The following is a 26,206-nucleotide window of genomic DNA, read 5'->3' as shown; positions in this document are numbered from 1 at the left end:
GCCTGGGTCGATTCCTGTTAAAATCTTTATCGGGTCAAAAAACGAGAGCAACCTTCACCCTCCTCCAAAGGTCAGGGCTTTAATCGATGCAAAGGTCAACCGTCAGGGTGGGCAGTGATCCTAATAAATAATTACGCTGACGCAGTGGAGAGAGAGACCCGGGCAGGGAGGAGGGGTAGAGAGAGGCGGGCGGTGTGCGTTTTGCCCGCTAATTTCCTGACCTTTCGCTCGATTCGCCACGCACGCTCTTATTTGCCGCCTAATTTCATCGCCCTCTTCGGAGTTATGAGATTAGTAACGTAATGGAGGCAGTTGCCGCAACGATTGAGGCTGGAAGGTGGGGGGGTGGGGCTTACTCGGAACCAGTTGCTGTAGGTAACAACAACAGGGTTAGAGGAACTACAGCATTGCCCTGTAATGGACTTTCCAAACAGACTCACAACGGCTCCATTGAGGCTGACGCCGCGCATTTGTATCGCTGCGTAGTCTTTCGATGTGACACATTGCATTTACAAGCAGTGGTTTTGAGTGTCGCAGAGAATAACAATAACGTTCCATTGCACACATTGACGAGGCGTGGTCACATGGCTTTGAGAATAACAATACAGTGCACACATTTACACTGGTGCAAGCCAAGCCCGGTTTTGAGCCTGGTTCATAATGCTTCGATGGGAGACTGGCCTGAAGATGGCAGCATAACAAGGTATCATTGAATCCATCTGTGCAAAGCTTTTTGAGTGTTCTACCCCAAATGTGAATGGTTTTCACGGGGTATACGGCGTTTCCTCTCAGCAGCTGAATACTTGGTCATGTGGGTGTTTACACACTGCAGCAGGGTACTCATTTAATACTGAGCTGACTTAAGGGAAGGTCCGGGAAAAGTAGAGGTACCATCTTGAGAATTCTGCATTGTCATATTTGGCGCTACTTATATGTATGGTAACTATGTGGCATTACTATGCCCTGTAAACAATCCAAATTTGCTAAATAAATGTGCGGATTTTTTCCTAAACCCCCCCCCCCCCCCCCCCAAAAAAAATATCTAAATTTGTTTTAATCTGAGACTCAACCTAACAAGGAATGCGGATTAAATGGGGAACGTAGGAAAGTGGAGAAACACGATGGTCAGACGTCGTAAAGAACGAATCGCAAAGAGAAAAGGCCGGACTTTTTGCCAAGCGAGGAGGCCGTTTGAGTGCAGAGGAGAGAATGGAAGACTTTGCATTAAGCCCCGTCGCCACTGCTGAGTGGACGCAATCCAAACTAAGAAAAAAACAAGAACTCCGGTTTCCTCCGACATGTCTCGCACTCTTTCACGTGCTATTTATTGGGCAAGTGTCGCAATTGCTTAACCCTTCCTGAAAGTCGTCTTGAGACCCACAGCGGGGCTTTCCGGTAAATAATGGGTGTAAAAAAAAAGAATCTCTCTCACTTCATGTTAAATGTAAAAATAGGATAATCGGGTGTTGCTGCTGCATTGTGTTCCGCGATTTTGCTGTACGTGGCTTTGGGTTGTGCCGCATGCTTGGTGTCATGCCCGACGTTTCGCCGCACGTGCTGGGAGCCTCTTCAAGGTAACTGAATGGATTTACACTATGAGATCTCTTTTACCAGTTGCAAAATATAGTAGTAGGTTTTTACCCTTTTAAACTGGTACAAAACTGACACCTTTATACAAGGCATCATGTTTGCAATAACCACAACACAAGTAGTCAAAATGCAAACAAAAAGAAACAACTCTGATGATGATAATGATATGCACTGTCCTTGAAGTTGATTGGTCCACATCCGAGACGGCTTTCTTTAGAGCCTAGTCCCCATGGGTGTTGGACCAGATGACACCAGAAGGCGTACAACTCAACTGACTACTTGTGTTGTGGTTATTGCATACATAATGCCTTGTATAAAGGTGTCAGTTTTGTACCAGTTTAAAAGGGTAAAAACCTACTACTAACTGAATGGAATCGCTGCTGTCAAGGGGGAGTAGGTGAGCTGCTCAAATCGGTTGCCTGAAGAAGCTTCCGGCACGGTGGAGCGAAAGGTCTGGGGGGCATGGTGCCGAACAGCAAGCGGTACAGCTGGAAAACCCATTGGACATCTGTGGGCAAATAGCCATCATCGGAGTGACTCGCTATAAAAGTGTAACTGTAAATTTCGATTTAAAGCTTTCGTGACTGCAGGGATTCATCTTCTTGGTTCTTTCGGTAAAGTCACGTAGAATGGAAATAATAGAATAATGAAAATAAAACCCTCGCTAAGCGCGAGTTCCGGATTCCCGAGTTTCGCATATTCGCGAGTTACTAAATGCATACTAATTCCCTATTCGCGACCCGCCGGACCCCAGTATTCGCGAGCGTGCGTAGTGCCGGACCACCGACAACCGGGGGAGGTGAACGAGCAGCATGTTACACTTGAAACTGTCTGCGAAGATGAGGCGCCCCCCCTCAATTTCTGGCAGCGAACACCGCTCGCAACTCGCCGTTGTGCATTTTTACTTGGTGCGCTACCTTATCGTTAATTGCCCCTTAATCACGGTTGCCAAGCGTCCCTACGAGGGAGGGAAGTGCGTCCGCTGGAAAAAGGCAGCAGAAAGTGATGAGTTTGAGTAAAATGGTAAAAAAAAAAGTGTTGGGCTACATACCGGTGAGGGTGCGTGTGCTGTAGGTCGACATTTTGGTATGAACGAGTCGACTGTGAGGTCCATTAAAAAGCACGCGAATGCAATCGGGGAAATCTTGACTTAAGCTTTCGTGACTGCAGGAATTCATATTCTTTGGGTCTTTCGGTAGATAGGTTCGAAGAAAAATAACAAAAAAACACGTTTCGATCACAACACAAGCCCGGTCATCATCAGGATGATCAGGATGATGACGACCGCTTGTGTTGCGATCAAAACGTCGTAGTGTTTTGTTGCTTTATTTTTTTTATTTTTTATTTTATTTGAACCTATCTATGTGACTTTACCGAAAGACCCAAAGAATAACAATCGGAGAAAGTTTTGTGGATAGTGCTCCCCAGAGCGCTAAAATGATAACAGGGGTGCGTCGTTGTTGTCGAACACCTGCGATCTCCCGAGGAGTCATCCTCCTGAATTTCTCACCGTCACCACCATCTCCATCGTCATCAAATCATAATTATCAAACGTAATAAAAAACATTCTTCATCATGTATCGTTTATTTATTGTAGTCACTGTTATTCAACATTTACCATTCCCCCCTCCAATGTTAACTCGTGCCAGGAACGTAACTCCTTTTCTCCCCAATTGGAACAAGGTCTCTGCATTCGCGAGCGTTCTCAGAATGTGTCCCTCGCGGATAGAGAGGCTTTGCTGTATCACAATAATCTAGGATCACATCCACCCATTATCCTGAGAGCGTTGATGCAATTTTTTTGCTACTTTGTGGGTATCCAACGGCGGTTGTGCTGTTTATGGACAGCTCCCAAAAACTCAGTGGTTTTCTGCTCAAATGAACATTGGGATGGGTCAATTCCTCCCAATTACAGCCCTGGGCCAGTGGTGGAAATTCCATGTTCCTGTGGCAGGGGTGGGGGTGAAGGGGAAGGGGGAGGGTGTGACTCTTTCCATAGGGAGAGACTTTTCCCAGACATAGGATTGTGTAATTTCCACCACTGGCTCACCGCCTCAAATGGAATTAGCTCCACGCCACGCTTGTTTGTGCAAGAGGACTCTTTTTATTTGATATTTGACTCGTGTGTTATTCGTTCCATCGAAGAGGTTTTCACATGAATAATTTAGCACGCATATGGGGACACGGTGATAAGGAGGAGGCTCACGAACCAAAATAAATATTTATATTGTGGAGAATGTATTGGCGACGATCGGGAGATAAACTACGTCGGGAAATATAGTCTCATCCAATGACTAATGTCGGTGCAGAAGTTAATTTCTCAGGGCATGATAGTGTGAAGATTCCATTTGTAAAATAATATATTGAGCCTCTAGAGTGAGTGTGTACAATTATTTGTGGGGTTCATTTAATTCCAGTGCTTCCGTCGGGACATTTGATTCATGCTCACAGTGAGATGGATGGGGTTTTCTTTAATTACTATTTATTGCACTTTCGATCTGTGATGCTGGACGTTATATGTCCTAATCATTGTGTGAAGCCCTGAGCAGGAGTGGTGGCGCAGTGGTTAGCTCGCTACTATGACCCCGGAAGACCCAAGTGAATTCCCGAGTGCGGCTACCATCAGTGGCAAGTGAGATCTAAAGCCGCCCTGGGCCCCCTTCACCAACCCACACTCGCCGTCATCGAGTCATTGTTGTTGTCATCAGTCTGAATTTTCCCATTGCTGGGCAAAGGCCTCCCAGATTTTTTTCCTGTCTTTCTTTAACTCGGCTGCTCTCCTGTCCCACAGCCGTGACCTCCAAACTTTACCGTGACCTCCTAAACTCCGTGATGTTGTCTCGCTGCTGCTGCCGCCGCCGCCATCTCCTCCGCATCTCTCGCCCGCTCTTGGTCTCCCGCTCCATCGTTTATTTTGTCCCTCTTCTCTCCCAGCATACTTCTGCATGCCGGGAAATGCATTCAGTCAAACAAACCCCTGCGACTGGCACGTTGTGGGCAGAGGTCCTAATCAGGCAGTGAATTATTACGGATTTTTTTTTAAACCCATGATCAGTTTCCGCCACTGCATGCGGCACGTGCGTGACTGATATTGGTGCGCGTGCGCATGTACCTCGCTTGGAACGGCCTCTCCACTTTGTGCGTGTGTGCAGAGTTGTTGTGCGCCATGCTAAATGCGAAGCCCTGCCTCCCTTGTACGCAGCTGCCGCCCCTGATGACTGCGATGGGTTTGGTGGGGCCTCGCAGAGTTTATTAACGCCACTCCCTGCGGAGAGGAAAAGCCCTGCCCAGCTGCTCCCGGCTTTGCGGAAAATTAGCTCACTCCTAATAAGTGAGCCGATGGGTCTCTCTCGGGATTGGGTCAGCTCCTGGGGAGTCGGGACCTCTCTAAATCAATGGTGAAATGGCTTTATTTGATCTCAAGAATATCTGAATTTACTTTCTTGGAAAGAAAAGCCCCAACATTACATGGGACTGCTCATTTTATCTCTGCATGTGCTTCTATTTATTCTTTACTTCTTCCCATGCCACTGTCCAATATCCTCGTTTTACCACATCCTTCCCATCTCTGGTTCTCTCTGTGTCCCTCTTACACAACCCTGCCATTTACAGCTCATTAAGCACATCTGCACACAAACAGCAGTGCGGGGGGGGGGGTTATATCTGTACAATAATTATTAAAGCGAGCGGAAACAATTGCATTGGCTTGCATTCACATCATTGTGACAATTGGTCGCGTCTCTGCTTGTGGGCCACTCGGATGCCAGTGGTGGTCATAATCGGCCACCAATGGCTCGTCTCGTATTCCACCCTTAAGGTCGTCTCTCAAAGGTCACCCGGTTCTTTGATGCCTCCAGGTTTCCACACAAATTCATTACGAGGTAAATGCAATGAAGGCTCTTCCTAGCCCTTGGCTGCAGTCCCCTCTCTCTCTCTCTGTCTCTTATCTTTTCTCCACCAGCTTCTCTCTGCCTGGTATGACCCTCCCTGCGTTCTGTCACTTGCCGCATTCAGGGAGTAATCACCCCAAGGGGTACGGCTTTGCCCTTCGGGAGTCCTATACATCAAAGGCCTTGCGATCCGACTTAGCTGCCCGGGTTAGGCAAACACAGAGAGGGCTCCAGTGCCGGGTCCACATCGAACGGGTTGGTGGTGGTGCACGCTTTTTTTTTAATATATCGTGCTTGAATGGTAGCGCCTGGAGTGGCTGCGGATTCGACATGGGCACCGCGGTGGCGAGATGTTAACCGTCTCACCTGGTGGACAGGAGGTCGTGGGTTCGATCCCAACCCTGACGCCTGCTGTATATTTGGAGTTTGCGTGTCGCTCTCCCTATGGCTGCGTGGAGTTTTCTCCGGGTCCCCCGGTTTTTTTCCTCGACATTTGAAAACATACGTTTAGAGTATTTGGCTGCTATACATTTCCACATGATAAGCCACTTTTTCGCTTCTAAAAAAGAGTTACACATAGCTCAGTGGGTCTTAGCTCACGACCAATAAACGTGGGGATATTTGTACCGATCCTGGACCTCCCCTCGGCCGACTCAGCCTGAAATGAATGCCTGGTGCGGTGCGTAAACATTGTGTACCCTGCCGGCCTTCATAGGTGCTGTGCGAACAGCACTTGCCCCAACGGTCTGTCAATGCTACAGGAGGGGGGGGGGGGTCTTTATCTTTGCCTGAGACTGGGTTTTATAGGATGTGGATTGATTTATACTGGAAGTTGCAAATCTGCTCCATTATCATGCATCGAAATAACCGGTGCGTGGAAAGGCTGCCGAGTGGGAAAACAGCATTGTCATTTTACACTCGTGGTAATGCCCCCGTATGTCATCGCAGATTACCCATAATCCTCCTCCATTTGATTTATGGCCCGTTAAGAAGAACATCAATAGAAGCTTTTTCCCTGTGCAGGTTCTATAACACACTCCCGTGCACATCCCCGAGCGCAAAAACAAAAGTCAACTCTTAGTATTGTACGGACGCAATGTTGTTCAATGGAGATGTAAACAATTATATTAATTTAGATGCTGCCTTTCACTCATACAAATATAAGGTCGTATAGCTCTGAAATAATTTCTAAAGAACAGCTTTTTGTGCTTAGTTTGTTGTCCTTCCCCCGCACCTACGATTGGCACGGTTGGCTTCGTACGGTGCAAAAGAAGTTCAGCATACACACACATACATGCAGAGCACACAAACCTGTCAACCCCTTATCAGTGCCTTGCTTATTACAGACCAATTCAGATCCAATTGGTCATCCCTTGCCCTTATAAATGTCAACGTTCATCATACAAAGTCCCATCACAAGGGAGAAACACAAACTATTTTTTTTCAAACGGCTGTGCGCCGTATGGACCTCGACTTCCCTGTACAAGAATACGGGTAAAGGGTATGGGTTGACAGCTATGAGTACGTAACAATAATATAAACTTGCAACAGGCTGCGCCAGTATTCGCTCGCTCTCAAAGAGAGAAGACGACTCGGAGGCGTGGGGAGCCACAGATCAAGTAAGCCGGCACCAGCAATTGCTCAAGCTTTATGGTCCCCTGTATATTAAGATGTTTAGCCAATGTATGCATGTGGGAAGAGACCGGAGCGTTCGCAGAAAGCCCGATGCATGTGCGGTGTGGGGGAGGCAACACCCTTTCCCACACAGATGGAGAGCCTCACGGTTTACGGTACCTCGACGGCCACGGGAAGAGAGTTGCACAACATCGGTGTGCGATCCGCCAACCCTCGCTGCCTCCGCAGTGCTGGGATACAGGCGTGTACCACCGCAGCTTGCCGAATGTGTTTAACGCGTGACACGAATCCTCTGCGTTGTCCATTCTCCGGATTATAATTCGCACTTTATCTTCTGTGTTTTAAAGCAAGGATTGGGGGGGGGGTGCACTTTGCAGTCTGTATAACTTTATTGACAGCGGGCACAAGTTTGGGATTGTTGTTTTATTCTTTTCCGGAGCATCCTGTAAGTATGTATGTACGTTGAACTTATTTCGCACCCCACGTAGACAACTGTGCTAATCGGAGGTACGGGGGGGGGGTGGGATAACAAACTAAACACAAAAAGCAGTTCTAAAGAAATTAGTAAAAAGGAGAATCTGGTAAATTTACATTGGAGGAAACTAATTAATGACATAAAGCTGAACAGTAACATTTCAGAGCGACAGACGCCTCGATAAGAAAATTATGAACGGGCGTCTCTGCAGCGACGTCCCTTAAATCAATGAGGAATTTCATTATACATAAAAAAAACGCATTTCCGCCGGAGCACTTGCGTCATTATTTTTATGGCGTCGCGTAATAAACAAAAGGTCAAGAAGTGACTTGTTCATTCGCGCACATTTTTAAAGATCGGCTCTGATTTATGCGTTGCCCCCCCCCGACCACCCCGATCAGTTTGACCGTAAGGCATATCAATTTTATTTATCTCCAAATTAACACTCGTTCCTAAACAAACACCGAGTTGGTTTTCACCAGCTCCCGCCCGATGGTATGAGCGCAAGTTATTGATGTGTTGAGCCAATGGGCTACAAAACCTGCTGACTTTCCCTTGCAGGGTGGACTCATTTCACAGGTGATTTAACATTTGAGCTCCGCAAAGCCTGCAGAGCTGTAAGCAGCTGCGTGAGTCACGTGCCATTTTAATTGATCTGCTGTGCGGAATTTTGTTTTGTTTTATTGTCTCCCGTAATGTATGGGTTTTGTAGATCGGGAGTCACGCCGAATTCACTCGCCCACGGGTGACCTCTTTGTTTTTGTAGCTCCTACTGGGAACTGGTGATAGGGCCTCTGCGCCACTCAATGTATACGCGTGTGCCTAAGATATATAAGTGACGCACGCGCGTGAGCAGTGGTGTACTGAGTGGGGAGCGGAAATGTAACGGTTCCCTACCAGCACTACGAAGCTGGCGAGCCAAGTTCTATTCCTGCAAACCCCCCCTCCCCTTCCTCTCCTCTCCCCCACACACCATGTCAGCCATAGTTCACCATTCGAAGCCACACTGGTCAGGACAGGTCGGTACAGGAGGGGTAGCAGAACATAAATTGGGTGTAATTTGTGACAAATGTTAGCCATGGCCAGGTATCATACTCGGGTCACCCAAATTCAAAGTTGCAGTGCATTAACCAACTCATGTATGTAATTTATGCAACTTAGAGCTATCGACTTTGGTCAATGCCATTGTGTGAGATTGATCGATTGGTACGGCTAGCCACTAGGGATGACAATTGGTGCATCTTTACCCATAAATGATCACGCTAGAATTCCTTGGTGTGTTTGCGTGAGCGAGTCGTGTGCGGTGCACAGGCGTTTGTCTTTGCATGTGTGTGTGTGCGTGTTTGAATGGGCACACACACACAAAGTGGGAGTGTAGCGGTTAGCGCTGCACTACAAATTCGGCAACCCAAGTTTGATTCCAGCTTATGGCCAACATTGATGACGAATGTCTGAACAATCCTGGGCATTCCCTTGGTTGATTGGGCCCCAATTGAGTACCTGGTGCGGTGTGTAAATACGCCACTTGGGAGACAAAGGCGGCCGGGCGTGGTGCTGGCCACCCACTCCCCCCGTGTGGCGTTCCGGCCGTCATAGGTGCTCGCTAACAGCACTTTCCGCAACAGCCTTTTCAGGCTAAACGGGGAATCTTTGTCTTTGCGAATGGGCGAGAGACAGCTGCTCATGCGTAAAGTGTCTGTGTGCTCGCGCGTGAAGAGGCATGCTCGTGTTTCTCGTGTTTCTCGTGTTTGACACACGCAGCCCTGGATGTTGTGGAATGAGAGCACAAGGTGTTTGGTGCATGGCCTGCTGTTCTAAAAACCCAGTGACCTGGGATCAATTCCAGTCTATGCATGATACAGTTGAAATCTGAGCGTAGACCTCGAGGTTGACTCTGCTTAAAGTGGGTGCAGTGCCACCCAGGGTGACGCAGTGGTTTAACTCTCGCACCTCGCAGCGTAAAGGCCCTGGGTTCAATGCTAGAGACAGGTGCCTTTATTTGTGGAGTTTGTGAGTTCTCCCCCCGTTCTGAATGGGGTCCCTCAGGGTTCTCCAGTTTCCTCTCATGGATAAACAAAAACATGCAATGCAACTGGTAGTGACCAAACATCCCAATCCTGAAACGTATCCTTCAAATTACTCAATTGGCATGACAGCAACATCACCGCCCCCACTGCAAACACTTGGCAGGATCCTCCTGAAAAGGAGTCTTGAGACTCAGCCAGGCTTCCCTGGGTAAACAAGCGAACGAGCACCAAGTGAAGCAAAGCTGCGGTGGTGCTGGTGGTTCTACCCTACCCACAACCCCCTGTTTTTTTGTTGGTCTTAATAGGTGCCCTCTCACAAATCTTGCCTCAACGGTACATTATGCAACGTGGAGAGTATTTTTATTTGATATAAAAAGACGAAACATTCTACATGATTACAACACTTTTTTTTGCAGAGTTTCCCCCCCCCCCCGTACCCTTGCACTCCGCTTAAGAACTGAGTTTGACTCCTGGCTACGGCTGACATCGGTGGGGAGTGAAATCTGAACCAGTCCATTCCTACCCCTTGCCCCTAACCTTCACCAACCCGCACTGACCACTGTAAAGCTATCGCCTAACATGACTGAGATGGCATGGGGAAGTCCTCTTCCAGCAGTGGATCAACAAAAGGGTTGTGACATTTGTTGTTAAATTCTATTATTATTTAAAGTGTATGGGCTCCTATTCAAGGAAACTAAACAACACTATTTTTATTTCACCAGGTAGGGCCCACTGAGTTTTATAGTTCTTTTTCAGAAGCGATCTAACCACGAATGATAGCTCAACGAAGTGGCTTACCACGTGGAAATGTATAGCAGACAAATACTCTAAACGCACGTTTCGAAATGGGGAAGGGAAAACCAGTGGACCTAGAGAAAAAAGTCCACGCGACCACTGGGAGAGAGAGCATGCCAATTCCAAATATACAGGCGTCTTCAGGGTCGAGATCGAACCCACGACCTCCTGCATACTAGGCGAGGTAGTTGACAGCTCGCCACTGTGTTTGCATTGGCCACTTTTATCCGCGTTGTAGACTGCTCGAGTGTTGGAGTAGTGTCCTGTAGGCTGTTGGGGGATGAGCGCTGACTAGTTAGAACCTCTTAAGGCTGTCATGGAACAGTCTTGCTCAGTGACTGAGAACAACCTCTTTTTGATCTCCACTGAAAATTAAATCAACCATTTTGTTGCTCTTCCCAGTGGCGGTGATGAACTTGCGGAGACAGCACCTCAGAATATTCAACTGCAGTAAGGGTTGTGTTTTGCAATTTATAATGAAGAGCCCTGGCAAAAAAAAGAAATATACTATAGGAATAAAATTGAAAAGCTACACACCAAAACAAACTTTTAAATGAGGATTCTTTTACTTGGTTTGGGCAAATATATTTGTGATTTATAACATTAAAACATTCTTTATATATTTAAAAACCTACGTTTGATAATATATGTGTATGTACGTTGAACTTCTTTCGCACCCTAAGTAGCCAACCGTGCTTATATCACAGATGATTGACAGGCAGTGAGTAAGCGGCCTACTCACTTGGAACAAACCCCTTTCTGAATGTAACGCTGGGTGAGCTGGGAGATAGCTAGGAGGTGGCATAGACTTTCAGCAAGCGGGTTCATTCACACTTCGGTGGGTACCTGTGAGTGTGAACCGATTTATTTTATTTCATGGGTGGGTTTTGTCTGGGTAACCCTGTGAGAAAAAAGAACTCTCACAAAGCAGGACCATTCTCAAAAAAGATATAGTTTCAACCATCAAGGCTTTCCTAGCATTGATATTTCCTCCATAAATAAATGCCATATATAAGAGCGTCACCTGTTGGTTGAGCAAAAAAAAAAATGCCTTTTTAAGTGGTTCCCAAAGTAGTTCCATGGTGTCCTTTTCTTGTGCCACCGCTTGATATAGAGTGGCTTTGACATACCTCGAAGGCACTGGTAGAGAACCACCAGCCGCATCAGCCCCATTAAAGGGCCGATGCACACAATCTCGTTCATGAATGGAAAATTAAAGACGAGATTTGAAGCTTTCGTGACTGCAAGGATTCATATTCTTAGGTTTTTTCGGTAAAGTCACGTAGGTAAAACATCAAAATTAATAAAAATAAAATAAAAAATCACGACGAAACGTAGTGATTTTTATTTTATTTTATTTTTATTAATTTTTATGTTTCACCTACGTGACTTTACCGAAAAAACCTAAGAATATGAATTAAAGACGAGCCACAATCGTGCGACTGTGGCAATGCAACCTAAAAGGATGGACCGTTGAGTCGGCCACTGTAACCTGCGCTCCATCAATGGAGGAGGAATAGCAACACGACACGAACACTCTCCTGTAGTCCCCTCGCGGCTGGCAGACCTCGACATTGGCATTTAGCTCATTAACATATTGCCATCCTACAAGTATAGAAGTGATGCACTGATGGATGTGTCCGTGCACATGGCAGTAAGGCCAGTGGGAGTTTAATGGTAAACATTGGTCTAATTAACGGTGCATGCGAAATTCCTGCATTGTGAATTACAGATTAATGAATGCCGAGAATCACTCCTGACATGTGCTATAGCAGCGATAATTGCCGCAGTAAAAAAATACATAAAATGTAAAAATAAATCTCGTTACGCTTGCAAATGTTCAAACTTTGCAACATAAAGTTTCCCCCAACAGTATTCATGTGTGAACTTCGTCAAGCTCGGGACATGTTTTCTTGTTCATTTACTCAGCTCCCTCCCCCCTCCCTCCCTCCCTCCCCCCCTCCCTCCCTCTGTTCCAATGCTGGAATGCTTAATTTCTTTACATCGCAGGCCACAGCCCGTAGCACATGAGCCAGTCAAAATCTCACATGGCGTGGCTTCGGGCAAACGGCTTGGCATCATCTCCCGTTTAATAATTGAGGACGCTTATCTCTCGAGCTCGTGGGTCTTGGGGGCCCATAACCTATACCATTTCATCAAATATTCATGCACGGAAGTGAGTAAAACACATACTCCGAAGCAGGGGGGTCCGAATTGAGTGCAGTCTGATGTGTTTCAAAATGGGTTGGGGCAGCCTAAGCTAATACTTTTGTCCGTGTGTTTGTGTCAAAAACGTTCGGTGTTTTGAAGTAGTTTTTTTCTCTCTCTATGGGACCTTTTTTCCAGAATTAAAATGATGTAAATATGAATATGCTTTACCCTTTATTGCAATAATTAATGCTTCGATATTTGCATTGCCTTTGTACTGTTCGCCCCTTGGCGTTCTCTGGTCTGACGCTGGTGAGACTAGGCCATAGAGAGGGCTGTCTTTGGTGTAGACCAATCAGTTTCATAGACAATGCCATCTATTATAATCAGAGCGTGTTTGTTTGCCTGCATTCACCACAAGTACCGTGTGTCGTTAATGCAGACTTGATGCCTTGCTGTAGGTGTCTGTTTGGTGTTTGAACATCTTAACACTTTTGTTATTGCTATAAAGGATAAAGCCTATTACTCTTTGGTTCTTTCGGTAAGTTACGTAGGTAGAAATAAAAACAAAATAAATCACGACGTTTCGATAGCAACACAAGCCATCAACGTGATTTATTTTGTTTTATTTATACTACCGTAACTTACCGAAATAACCAAAGTATGGATTCCTGCAGTCACGAAAGCTTCAAATCAAGATTGATGAAGCCTATTCTTATTTTCATAGTTTTTTATTTATCCTTTTTACCCGTGCTTTGCCCGCTATAACCAAAGGTGACAAAAAGCGATCGAGTAGCAGTACAGTGATCCCTCGTTCATCGCGGTTAATGGGGACCGGAGCCCCGTCGCGATAGGTGAAAAAAGTAGGATTGGCCCCCTAGGAATTTCCGTATATGTGTGTGTGGGTACCAGAATGTTTAAAATATGTATATTTATACTTTATATATATATTTTACTTAAATCTATTTAATTATAAAACCTTAATATTATACATTCACTTTCTCTCTCTCTCTCATACGATACGTATTATGGTGTTCTACACTCACCAATGACAGTAGTATCTTGAGACTTGACTCCAGTAATGACGACGACGACGATGACAATGACGATGACAATGACGATGATGACAGACCTGTCCAGTTCGATGAATGTGATGATGAATGATGATGATGATGGTGTTACTGCACAGGTATAATGAGGCCTTTAAATCAGTTCGAAAAATCTGCGATGCACTGAGGCCGCGCGAAACTTGAACCGCGAAGTGGCGAGGGATTACTGTACTTTAATTTATCTAAACGACAAAAAATTACAACAGTTATGATGATTATTGTTGTCATTGCAAGTAAGAGCCAACACAAATAGTTGCTCGCGGCAATCGCGTTGGCCGGCGAGATGATTTCCAAGCAACCTGAAATGTCCGTGGCGTGTCGTGGCCTCGAGGCAGTGATTTGAGCCACCACCATGGCAGGTCGATCAGCAGAGGTGACGCGATTGCGACATTGAAACACCATTCTCCTTCCCATCGACTCGTTTCCCCCAAGTTCTCGAGACCTTGCTCAATCCTACACAATGAATTGTTACCTCAAACGCAAAGCACCTCGGTACTTGCAGGTGAGAGGTTGGCTTGAAAATAAGGTTCTCAATGCCATAAATGAATAAAAGGTTGCACAGTTGAATCCCTGCAGCCTTACGTGACATTTGACCGACGCTGAAAGCTTCCTGTGCATCCATGGACATTGTGAACTTAATTTTGAAGTTAATCTTTCATCTGTAGCATTGAGGTGATTTGTCTTCAATACATCTTGTATTGGTTGGCTTGTGCAAATCAATACAAGATGTCAATATTCGTGCTGTTTGTTCATGGCAGCTTGGGATTTGGGCCTTTGGTAAAAAAGAAATTCAACAAATACTGCCACGTGCATCACATCTTATGGAAGTGCTTGGTGTCCCGTACGTGCCCGCGTATCACGGCAGGCCACGGAGAGTGACCCTGGCGACATGGACCTCACGGGGCTGCCCGAGGGTCTGGTGGACTCGGAGGACGACGAGGAGGAAGACGAGGATGAGATCGAACGCTCCGGCGAGGCTCTGCCGAGCCACGACTTTGTGCGCGACTGCCTCGAGAAGGAGCCCAACGACCGCACGGACGATGATATCGGTAAATTTTAAAATCATGGAATAACTTTGTAAATAAACATTTATTTGATATCTCACCCACTCCAAAATGGGGTTGACCAGGCCTCATTTTTACATATATGAGACAAGGCTTTGCCTGTGAAATTACAGTGTTCCTTCCACCAACCAATAATTGGTCTTGAAAAAAATAATGTCTGTTGTATAAATGAAATGCAATATTAATGTAAGTGTGGAAGCATGCTCAAATCACGATATCATCATGTCCTAATATCAGGTGAATATCATTCGTGTTATGTCCTGCATAACGAAAAAACACACACGCATCTCATATGGACAATTGAGACTGATAACAAATTCTAATGCTCTTTTTGAACGATTAGAAAGATGAAATTCATCACGTATATATTAAAAGTTTATGCTGATAAGTGGAACAATCTAAAAATATTGGTCCCACAAAAATATAACCCGTAGGGTTTATTGGTTTTACCCATTGAACAGGGTCCCCTTGAATTGCTACACTGCATTAAAGTCTAAAACTTACACACTCAACATAAATGATCACTACCATCAATGAACTAAGTGAACCCACAACACCTTGCTGATCTCGTCAAGGAGCATAAACCACTAAGCGAACTCCGGTCATCGTCACGGTAAGCTTTTGGCTAGCCATCGAACGAAGTCGGTCACCGCATCGCGCGCTTTCAGATGCGCTTCTGCGGCCGTCTGAAAAGCTCTTCCTTCCGATATTAAGAAGCCACTGGACCGATGCACTTTTAAATCTAGATTGAAAACTAATTTATTTAGAACTGCTCCTTGTGATTAGTTCGTTCTTTCCCATCACGGTTGGCTATGTATGGTACAAAAGAAGTTCAACCTACATACATACTCGCAGGGGCACCCAGATGCATGTAGCAAGCACACACACTATCTCTCTATCCGGTGCTCGCGCAAAGAAGGCACGCTGGCTCTGAGGCTTGCTGACGTGCCAGGGCTCTGTGTCTGCCGCTTGGTGACCCACAGAGCAGATGCTGGAGTTCATGCACCAGCTGCCCGCCTTCGCCAACATGACCATGTCGGTGCGACGCGAGCTCTGCGCTGTCATGGAGTTTGCGGTGGTGGAGCACGCCGGCACCGTCGTGTTGAACCACGGCGAGGAGGTAGCTACCGTCGCCGTTGTCGTCGTCGTTGTTGTCATTGGCGTCATTGTCATCGTCATTGTCATCGTCATAGTCATCATCGTTGTCATCGTCGGCATCGTCGTAGTCTTTATTATTGTTATCATTGTCATCATTGTCATTGTGATAATCTTCATTATCATTGTCATCGTCGTCATTGTGATCATCGTCATTGTGATCGTCGTCATTGTCGGCATCAAAATCATCATTGCGTAATTTTCTGAAGCAAACTGTGGCTTCATCCCTACCCATAGTTGGCATGTAATTTTAATATGTATTTTATTGATGCTTTGCAATTTAACTTTTCCTTTCACATTTCTGATTTCGCGTTTCGATGTCCGTTTTCTGCACTGATATTTGTTTTGTTCAACGCATTTTTTTTATCATCGCAGTTTTCCCTAGCGAAAGAGATCTTACTCATCGCAATGATTTCTGACCTGCTTCTAAATGCGCTTCAGTGTGTTTTTTGCTGGACATATGCAGGATACAATTCTGTTTTTTTTGCGAAATAAACCCTGTTAGCTGTCATATTTAGAGAGGGAGATGAGGATGAATTTATAATGTGGCTTGGTTCAAAGAGCGAACCCACAGGATTACTCTCGCTTGGGTCCCGTCACTCTGCATTCGTGCGTTTGCTCGTGTCGTTATTTACGCATTCTGATCGCCGTTGCAACGATGTCCTGTCACCTTGCCCTCTTGTTTCGCTAGCTGGACTCGTGGTCGGTGATCCTGAACGGCTCGGTAGAGATCACCAACTTTGACGGGCGTACGGAGACGCTGTACATGGGCAACAGCTTCGGAGTGTCTCCCACTGAGCATACAGAAGTCATGGTCGGGGTCATGAAAACAAAGACCGATGACTGCCAGGTACCTGAAGAGTTTAAGAATGGGGCCTGACAGAAGGAATGGGTGCTACAGCAAGGGGGATGAATGTTAAGTTAAAGGGAATCTTTTTTTAATCGCATTCTATTGAGATTTTAACAATTTTGAATTAAAATGTTGACATGTTAACTAAACAAATATGTGGAAAAGATAAAACAAAAAATCCAGAATAATTTGGAGAAAATTCCGAAAAACTTTCCAAACATGACCCCAACTAATTTCGATATTTTTCACGGAGCCAGAAATTGTGTAGTCACATTGAAGGAGGTGTTTGAGGGGAAGGCAAATGTGATTCCTCAATGGCAGGGATGAAAGCCTTGAATATCAATGGTGTGCCCAAGTGCTTAGCACTTCAAAGAGATCGTGTGGAGAAAAGATGACTCACTGATTCAATGTCAGGACTTGTCCCGTCTAAGCACTACACATCGCACGTACAAACACAACAACATCGTCATCAGCTGCCATTGCCACTCAGTTGGGTGATATCACCATGACAACTCTACCGTGATAGGTGCTTTTTAAGGTCACGTGGAGTGGTGGTGGCTTGCTGGCAAGAAGGCATGGAAGTGGCCCAGGTGTCATAGATCAACAGACATATGTGGGATAAGAAAACTAATCAAACACTGTGCAAACTTGCTTTATTTTAGCCACCGGTTGCCAAGCTTGTTGTTGTGAGCATTGGACCACCACTTTCTCTAATAACAGCAACAGCTGTCGCCATTCTCCACTAAGTGGCGGTGACGTCACCACATCACTTATGCCAGGCTAGGCACACTTTGAGACTGTGACATGTGAAAGGCTCGCCAGAAGGTCATCACAGGACAGACCCAGGTGTTGTGGGTGAACTGACTGCGACGACTGGCAGATGCACCACCAGTGTTCGCCACCGCGCCGACTTGACAAAATTGATATGAGACAAGGACTTGTCAGACTTTTGGGGGCAAGTGTTGTTAGCCAACACCTATGAGGGTGGCACGGCACATGAGGGGGTGGTTGGCCAGCACCACGCCCGACTGCCTTTGTCTCCCTAGCGGCGATGTTTACACACCATACCAGATACTCACTTGAGGCTGAGGCGACCTCAGGGAGGCCCATGACCAGATAATCTTCTAATAAAATAACAATAGGGGTTTTCCCCTTTTTTTCTGGCAAAAAAACTGAAAACTTTTTACAAGGATTCATGTCTGCATTAACCACAATACTTGCAGTCAAAATGCAAACAAAAAACACACTCTGATAATATATGCATTGTCCTTGAAACTGATTGGTCCACACCAAGGGACTGCTTTCAAGGACAATGCATATATTATCATAGTTGTTTTTTGTTTGCATTTTGACTGCAAGTATTGTGGTTAATGCAGACATGAATCCTTGTAAAAAGGTTTAAGTTTTGTTGCCAAAAAAAAGGGGAAAAACCATATTATTATATTTTGGTGTTGGCAAAAGGAGGTCTAATGATACAGATAATCTTCATTGGTATTGGTGGCCGTGAGCGGGAATCAAACTCGGGTCACCGGGTTCGTAGCGCAGCACGCTAACCGCTGCGCCACCGCTCCCCCACTGATATGAACACACAACTACGGCACTTCTCCCAGCAGTCCATGAGATTAAACCCTTACCTGTGTGTGTGTGTGTGTCAGTTTGTGTGCATAGCACAGCAGGACTACTGCCGTATCCTGAACCAGGTGGAGAGGAACATGCAGAAGGTGGAGGAGGAGGGAGAGATCGTCATGGTGAAGGAGCACCGAGAGCTCGACCGCACTGGCACTCGCAAGGGGCACATCGTCATCAAGGCACGTGCTCTCGCTCAGACACGCTTGGCATGTTGGCAGGGCCCCTCCTGGGTGCCACGGTGGCGAGATGTTAACTACCTCGCCTGGTACGCAGGGGGTCGTAGGTTCGATCCTGACCCTAATGCCCGTCTGTTCTTCCCGTGGTCACGTGGGTTTTTCTCCGGGTCCTTTGGTTTTTTCCCCCCCCACATTTATAAACGCGCGTTTAGGTTATTTCACCACTATAAATTTCCACGCGATAAGCCAATTCGTTGAGCTTTCATTCGTGGCCAGGTCGCTTCTGAAAAAGAGTTGTACAGCTTAGTGGGCCTTACCTGGTGAAATAGAAATGGTCATATTCAGTTAGAAGAGTCATGAGACTCGGCACGGCATTCCTGGGTAAAACATGCTCGTGCCAAGGCGAAGATCCCCCGTGTGTAGCACGTGCGCATGATGTTGGGGCGAGCGCCGTTGTTAACGAGCACACGTGTTGAAGCCAAACGTGGCGCGCAAGGAGATGACGTGGCCGGCACACCACACTGAGCCACGTCCATCTCCCCGGCGCCGATGTTTACACGCACGCACGCACGCGCGGCCGGTTTCAACCGCCGCTCGTCACGTCCGCACCTTGACTTCTGCGCAGGGTACGATGGAGCGGCTGCTCACCCACTTGGTGGAGGAGCACTCTGTGGTCGACCCCACGTACGTGGAGGACTTCCTCCTCACCTATCGCACCTTCCTGCCCGGCGCCAAGCACGTGGGCGAAAAGCTGCTCGAGTGGTTCGGCGACACGAGCCTCCGGGACAAGGTGCGTTGCCGACACGGAAGTACTGCCCGTAACTGTTTCCCCCCGAACTAAATCTCGCTCGCCCATCGAGGCCCCTCCACCCCCCCCCCCGGTCTCTCGGCCTCACTTCGCCGGCTTCCTGTCCGACCGCTGTGAGATCCTTCATCCTCGCGGTTAAATCGCATCCACGGCCTTCCACCTCTATGACCTCCTGTGCCCCCACGTTCCTGCCCGCTCCCTCCGCTCCACGTGCCGTGGCCTCCTCCTTGCTCCCAAGATTCTCACTGCTCCACATTGGTGGCCACTCCGTGTAGCCACCACGCCTCCCCCACCCTCTGGAACTCCCTCTCGGGGCAGCAATGCCTGGTCTGTCTCTCTCTCTACTTTCTACATTATTTTCGAGTGTGCTTTCAGACCCCCACAGTTTCTTCATTTGTCTCCTCCTGCTGCCACGCTCGCTGCCTTCCATTCTCTCCCTTTTTTCCCCCTTTTCTCCGCTTCGTAATTCTGCGCTGGGAGACGTTCGGTGCATTATGGGTGTGTTGCAATGTGGGTTGTTGTTGTTGTTGTTGTCGTAGTAATAATTTATCACGACCGAGAGGGTCACTGATCCTACCCGTGATTGGCTGCTGATTGTCGCCACGATCCCCCCCCACACCCCCCTCCCCACCCCAGTAAAGCCCTGATTGGTTGTTTGTGGCCGTGTGCCCAGGTGACCAGAGTGGTTCTCCTGTGGGTGAACAATCACTTCAACGACTTCGAAGGGGACCCGGAGATGACTCAGTTCCTGGAGAAGTTCAAGGATGGCCTGGAGAAAGAGGTGGGTGCTTGTGAACTTCATCTGCAGACCTTGTTGCTGTTGTTGATCCGGGGCAGTTTCTGTGATGATTCATGGAGCATTCATTTGCATACGTATAATAGTATGTATATATATCATAAAATTAATCATTTGGTAAACCGCTGCAGTCTGCGCTCCTTCAACCAGGGACGAATAGAAAAACTCTCCGAACGCTCTCCTTGAAGCCCTCTTGTCATGGCTAGCAGGCCTTGACATTGGCATTTAGCTCATTAACGTATTGCCGTGTGCAAGAATATAATAATTTACATATATATAATCGTATGCTTCTGACCGAATCGCTGGCAATGCACCCGGATCTCATCAGATCATTGCAGAAATCCTCGCAGGGTTGGAGCTGGAAAGCGCTTGAATGGGCTACCACCGTGCATAGCAGGCTGCTGCGTGGTTTTATTGTCAGCATACGAACCGTGCATTGGAGTTCATCATTGTGATGTACAATGCTCAAGTCTATGTGCTCTGCGATTGCCAAAACTAGATTCACCTCCTATCTAGAGAGGGATACGCATCAATGCCGGAGGCAATTGGGTGTTGTTTGAAACCTAAATGAGATCCATGAGTCAAGATTATTCCCTGCTCAGATGAGCCTTGGGCAGTTGCTCATCATCTCCTGCTTGCATCCCCAAAGCCAGTGGTGGAAATTCCACGTTCCTATTGTGGGGGCGAGTTAATCACGAGAGAACAACCGCAGCTCAGCCTGCAATAAGCAGTCTCCGTTGAGTGTGCAGACACATCTCTGCCAATACTTCATTAGTTAAGCTGTATTTATTTGAAATGCGATTCAAATGTGATTCAAAACAACTGTAAGTGCCCACAGCGACATATACGATATTGCACCATTACAATCGAATTGAGCTCTTCCAGGTGAACACTGTGCTTGTCACTGAGTGATTGACAAGCTCGCTTGTTGTATGCACTTTCAACACATCGGCCCGCGTGCAATCGGCAAACCCGTTCGCAACCGGCTCGGCGGTAGCCTTGGCACAAAGGAGCAGATCTTCCATATAGCCTCATCAGGCGGTCGGGGCAAGTGCTGTTAGCGAGCGACTATGAAGGCCGGCACGGCACACCAGGAGATGGGTGGCCAGCACCACGCCCGGCCATCTGTGTCACGGCAATGGCGATGTTTACACATTGCACCAGGTGCTCGTTTGAGGCTGAGTCAACCTCTGCGAGGCCCAGTACCGGTTGAAATATTCACCACTGTTATTGGTCGTGAGCGGGAATAGAACGCTGGTCGCCGGGTTCGTAGTGCAGTGCGCTTACCACTGCACTCCCTCTCCCCTAGCCTTGGCACGCAGGAGGGTGAATGGCCCGCTGAGAAATCCGGCCTTTTTTTCACTTTTCCGCCAACGTAAATCTGCGAGCCTCTCTCACTTGTCTGCGAGCGCGCGCGTGCTTAAACAGCCGAGTGCTTTGACCTTGCTCCCCGTGTGTCCAAGGGTTCCGAGTTATCTTTCATCCGCGCGTTTTTGTATCGACTCTTTGAGCAAAGTGTTTGTCTTGCGGTGCCATTCCATCGCTTTGACACTTACAATGAATGGATGCCTGCAGACGATGCCAGCATTGTTGTTGATATTTGTTGTTGACATTTTTTTTACACGATATCTATTAAAGAATAATTCAAACTTGTAACAGCAGGCTGCATGGTATTCACTCGCCCTCGAAGAGAGGGAGCGAACCGCAGACAATGAGCCGGCACCAACTATTGCCGAAGCCCTTCAGCCCTCTTATATGTTAGGGCGTTATCGGCCAGTTATTGAATGTTTAAATGTGGGAGCACAATCGGTGCACCTGGAGAAAAAACCCACACATGCGAGGGGGGAATACTTTATCCCATGAACTTGGAACAGCTGGAATCCACATTTTTTTTTACTGTGCCGCATTTGCCTTGCGAGCCAGGGTATTGCTCCTGGATGCCCACAGGAAGGGAGTTTCACGACATTTGTGCGAACCACCAACCCCCGCTACCTCCACGGTGCCGGATTACAAGCCACGTGCATAACCACCACTGCCTGGCTAACCGCTCGCTTCGTATAAATTTAGCTGCACAATCGTACGCTTAGTCTGTACACAGTAACCGGTCCGGTGACCGCGTCACGCGTGCGGAGTCGCACCCGAGTCAAAGTGAGACCGCGAATCGTTCACCGTTGCGCCCCCCACCCCCCCCCCACCTCGCGTCTCTCCTCCCGCTGCAGAAGATGCAGGGCCACCTGCGCCTGTTGAACATCGCCTGCGCCGCCAAGGCCAAGAGGCGCTCGCTGACGCTGACCCGGCCCGGCCGCGACGAGCCCCTGCCCTTTGCGCTGACGGGCGGCAGCGAGCGGGGCTTCGGCGTGTTCGTGGAGAGCGTGCAGGCTGGCAGCCGGGCTGACGAGGCCGGGCTTGGACGCGGGGACCAGGTGAGCCGGGCGGCCCGCGGTCGACGCATCGCTCGCGCAGTGCTTCATGGCTGGGATGGCCAGTCGCATCACACCGTGTGCCGCACCGGCCTGCTCGAGAGGAGGCGCGGTGTCAATATTAACCGACGACGATGATGATGAGTGTGTGGGCTCACCTGCGTTACGTGGAGCTAAGTTGCAATTATTTTCTGAGCTCCTGTTTAAGAAATACATGGAATGAATGTAGTTTCTGGAAAGCTAAGTGACCAGATCAAGCAAGTAGAGGTCATAGAGATAACAAGATCGAATCAAAGCGTTTTACAGCAATCTTCATCGAAGCCTATCCGTCATTATTTTTTATCATACGTGGGATGCTGTAATGCTGCTGGTACATAAAAAGGGTTTGTTTACCTGACGAAGCAGAAAAAGAATATTATACGAGTTGGATGATCATCTGTGGGTTACGTCCTTTGAAAGCTTTCTGTGCGAAAAAAAGAGTCCGGGGGGAAAAAAAAACCCAAAAACAACGACGACAAAAAACAACGATAAAACAACAGCAAAAAACAACAACAAAAAACAACAACAAAACAACAACAAAACAACAACGTCCACCTGTAGTTGGTGTGAGCCATGCGACGCTGCTGCTGTGCCGCACCACCGCCGCCGTCCTTTGTTGTCGTCACCAAATTTTTTTCGCGGGTTTTGCCGTTTTATTTGTTTGTTTGGGCAGATCCTGGAAGTCAACGGGCAGAACTTCGAGAACATCCAGCTGTCGAAGGCGCTGGAAATCCTCCAGCACAACACCCACCTGTCCATCTCCGTCAAAACCAACCTCATGGGTGAGAAGCCGTTGAGGTCGCCCCTCGAGTTGCAAACCCGGTCATCGAGCGTCCTCCCCGCCCCACACGTTGTGCTTTTGTTTTAAGGTGCGCTACATTCTAAATGGCCTCGCCTCTCACGGATACGGTTCGCCCCGAGCTGTTTTAACGCGTTCACTCGCTCTTTTTTTTTATGCCAATTCCAGACTGAGCCAAAATCAATCTAACCGTTGAATTTCTCGCAAGTGTCTGCAGCTTCCACTTGTAGCATATGTCAAGTACGCTTAAATTACACGTTCAGGCTTTTAAGTTTGTGCGCCACGCGGTGATAGCTTCTGGAGTAGCGCGACTTACACTGGAGGGGAGGAGGGGACAGCAGTTGCAGGGCTGCACATTCACCCTTTCTTTTTCTTTACCATTCATCGTGCCCACTACTACGAGCCAGCACGCTCACCTCCGTTGTCCGCTGCTTGGCGGTCCCTCGCCCCCCCCCCCCCCCCCCCCAGTGTTCAAGGAGCTACAGAACTGGACGGGCGACGAGCCCGGCCCCTTGAATTTCGCCGGCCGTTGCGGCGCTGCCACCGCCGCCCCCTCCTCCTCCTCGGGCGCCGCAGCCGCTGCAGCCGCGCTGTCGTACGAGTCTCACCGGCCCAGGATCGTGGACGGCGGTAACGCGGTGCGTCTCTCGGTGCCCGATCTGGCCATACCGCACGAGCTCAGCATTCCCGTCGAGAAGCTCAAGGGCAAGGGCAAGGCGAGCACGGTGAGCGGCCGATCGCGGCTGAGGAAGTTCGTCAACAAGACCTTCAGCATCCTGCCCACCAAGCCGTACGGGTGAGAGGAGCTTTGCCGTTGGCGTGCGCTTCGTTTTGTGCGTGCGTGCGCGTCGTGCCATTGAAGCGTTATTTCGCGACGGGGGGAACGCGCTGACGGTGGCTCGGTGCGACAGCGAGCGGCTCGCGGTCGGAACGTCATCACCTTCGGGGGTCGATAAAATTAGTACCATTTTTGCATATCCCAGTTTGGTCATGTACAGCAGCTTGATAAATAGTAATATAGCTTTGGGAAGCCTGCATCCAGCAGTGGATAGGCCATCGCTTCCGTTGTTGATAATGACATTGAATACATTTTTGGCGCCGGCTCCCCGCGTGGCTGGCTTCCCCACTCATTCGCGGTTCCTCGCGCCTCCGAGGCGTTCGCTCTTCGAGAGCGATCGATTGCCGCGTACGTCGCACGTGGAAATTATTATCGAATGGCGGTCATCTAAAGTTTTTTTTTGTTTGTGCCGCCGCTGCTGCTGCGTTTCGAATTTAAAGCAGCGGCAGCACCGAGGTGAAGATCGGCCAGTCGCAGGACGACAGCATTGTGGGCCTCAAGCCGCCCGTGTGCGGCACGTCCACGTGGATGCTGCGCGGCTCCCTCTCCTCCAGCAACCCCGACCTCCTGCAGTGCCACCGGCTCATGGACTTCACCGCACCTCCCGGTGAGCCGCCGCCGCCCGCGACAGTCCTCGGTCTCCCCCCGGCACGGCCGCGGCCGCCGACTCTCTCGTATTGCCAGGGTCGCGGTCTGAGGCTTCGTGCGGGACATTAGGCTGAGTTTGCTACGTGGTGCAGCGACGTTTCTCCGTCACGCAGCAGGCTCGCCGAGGGGAGATGAGCTCCGCCCCGCGGTCGTTGGAGTGGAGAGACCCCGTTGGCTTTTTAACCGTTGTCTAGCACCCTCTGTAAAACTTAATGTCAGTAGATAATTCAGACGGACACTAATTTGCGTGCTTAATTACAACGGGCAGCGTTTTGTACGACGACACACGGGATGACCGATTCCTCAATGTTCGCTCCATATCCGACTCGTCAGCTAGCCCGCTCGCTCGCCCGCCCGCCCGCTCGCCCGCTCGCTAACTCGCCCAATCGCCTGCCCCGCAGACGTCCACGACCAGGTGCTGCGCATTTTCAAGGCGGACCAGTCGAGCCGCTACATCGTGATCGGGCGCGAGACAACCGCGCGCGAGGTCGTCACGCTGGCGCTGCAGGAGTTCACGCTGACGGGGCCTCCCGACTCCTTCTCTCTGTGCGAGGTGTCGGCCGCGCCCGACGGAGTCACGCGCCAGCGCCGGCTGCCCGACCAGCTCTCCCGGCTAGCCGAGCGCATCCAGCTGAGCGCCAGGTGCCCGCCTCCTCCTCGCGCGCTACCTCTCCCGGGCCGACCCTTACGTGAACGTTGCGATTGGCTATCTTAGGGCCGGCAGGATTTGTTCTGGCCCCTCCCTTGGACCTCTTTGTCCACTGTACGACCGTGCCTCGCCGGGGCCATGTCGAGCCATTCCTGGCACGGCTCAAGAAGCGTGGGTTGTTTTTCCACTGCAGAATCTGAGCCGTGCTACTTAAGTCGCAAACAATTAATCAATAAGCAGCCCCACCCCTGACCTAACTTGGCCCCGAGCAAGATTTAAGTAGCTTTTGAGGCCAGCATCCTAATGGTTTGGTTTTGACTCGGCATGGCAAATAACCAGTAGAAAAGCACCTCTACTGTGAGGTCTCAGTGCTGGCTCAGGTCAGATGTGCCAGTGGAAATGGGGCCTTGCAGTCTCACTACCGCATCAAACCTATGCACATGGGACAATGCGGAAAGGCGTGGCACGTGGAGTCTGCCTATTCACACTTGCAGATAAAAAAAGTGGGACTGGGAAACCTCGTTTAGCCTCCCAGCTCAAATTCAGTACCTGATATTTGAGTGTGGTCCTGAACCCACACTAACCCTGACCTTTCCAATCTTATTAGGTTCCTGCTCCTGCCCCTGCAGCGTGTGCGCCACGTTCCCAGCGAAACTCTTGTCGTTC

At 48.6% G+C, this 26,206-nt stretch overlaps 1 protein-coding gene across 11 annotated transcripts in view; it reads left to right on the top strand.

Moving 5' to 3' along the window:
• RAPGEF2 (Rap guanine nucleotide exchange factor 2) overlaps positions 1-26,206 on the top strand; it is a 213,960-nt gene that overhangs the window by 174,809 nt on the left and 12,945 nt on the right. For 9 of the 11 annotated variants that reach the window (XM_078613488.1, XM_078613493.1, XM_078613485.1 and 6 more), the window contains 11 exons: positions 14,535-14,718; positions 15,717-15,853; positions 16,580-16,738; positions 18,394-18,546; positions 19,169-19,333; positions 20,025-20,132; positions 22,367-22,570; positions 23,280-23,388; positions 23,874-24,201; positions 24,684-24,850; positions 25,293-25,533. In XM_078613488.1, the coding sequence (XP_078469614.1) occupies positions 14,535-14,718; positions 15,717-15,853; positions 16,580-16,738; positions 18,394-18,546; positions 19,169-19,333; positions 20,025-20,132; positions 22,367-22,570; positions 23,280-23,388; positions 23,874-24,201; positions 24,684-24,850; positions 25,293-25,533 (1,955 nt within the window). The remainder of the gene's footprint in view (positions 1-14,534; positions 14,719-15,716; positions 15,854-16,579; positions 16,739-18,393; positions 18,547-19,168; positions 19,334-20,024; positions 20,133-22,366; positions 22,571-23,279; positions 23,389-23,873; positions 24,202-24,683; positions 24,851-25,292; positions 25,534-26,206) is intronic. The other 2 variants (XM_078613489.1, XM_078613487.1) reach the window with 1 other exon arrangement.

This window comes from Lampetra planeri, chromosome 41 (genome assembly GCF_965212315.1).
Source record: "Lampetra planeri chromosome 41, kcLamPlan1.2.h2, whole genome shotgun sequence".
Lineage (NCBI taxonomy): Eukaryota > Metazoa > Chordata > Hyperoartia > Petromyzontiformes > Petromyzontidae > Lampetra > Lampetra planeri.
This window is presented reverse-complemented; position numbering and strand designations above follow the sequence as displayed.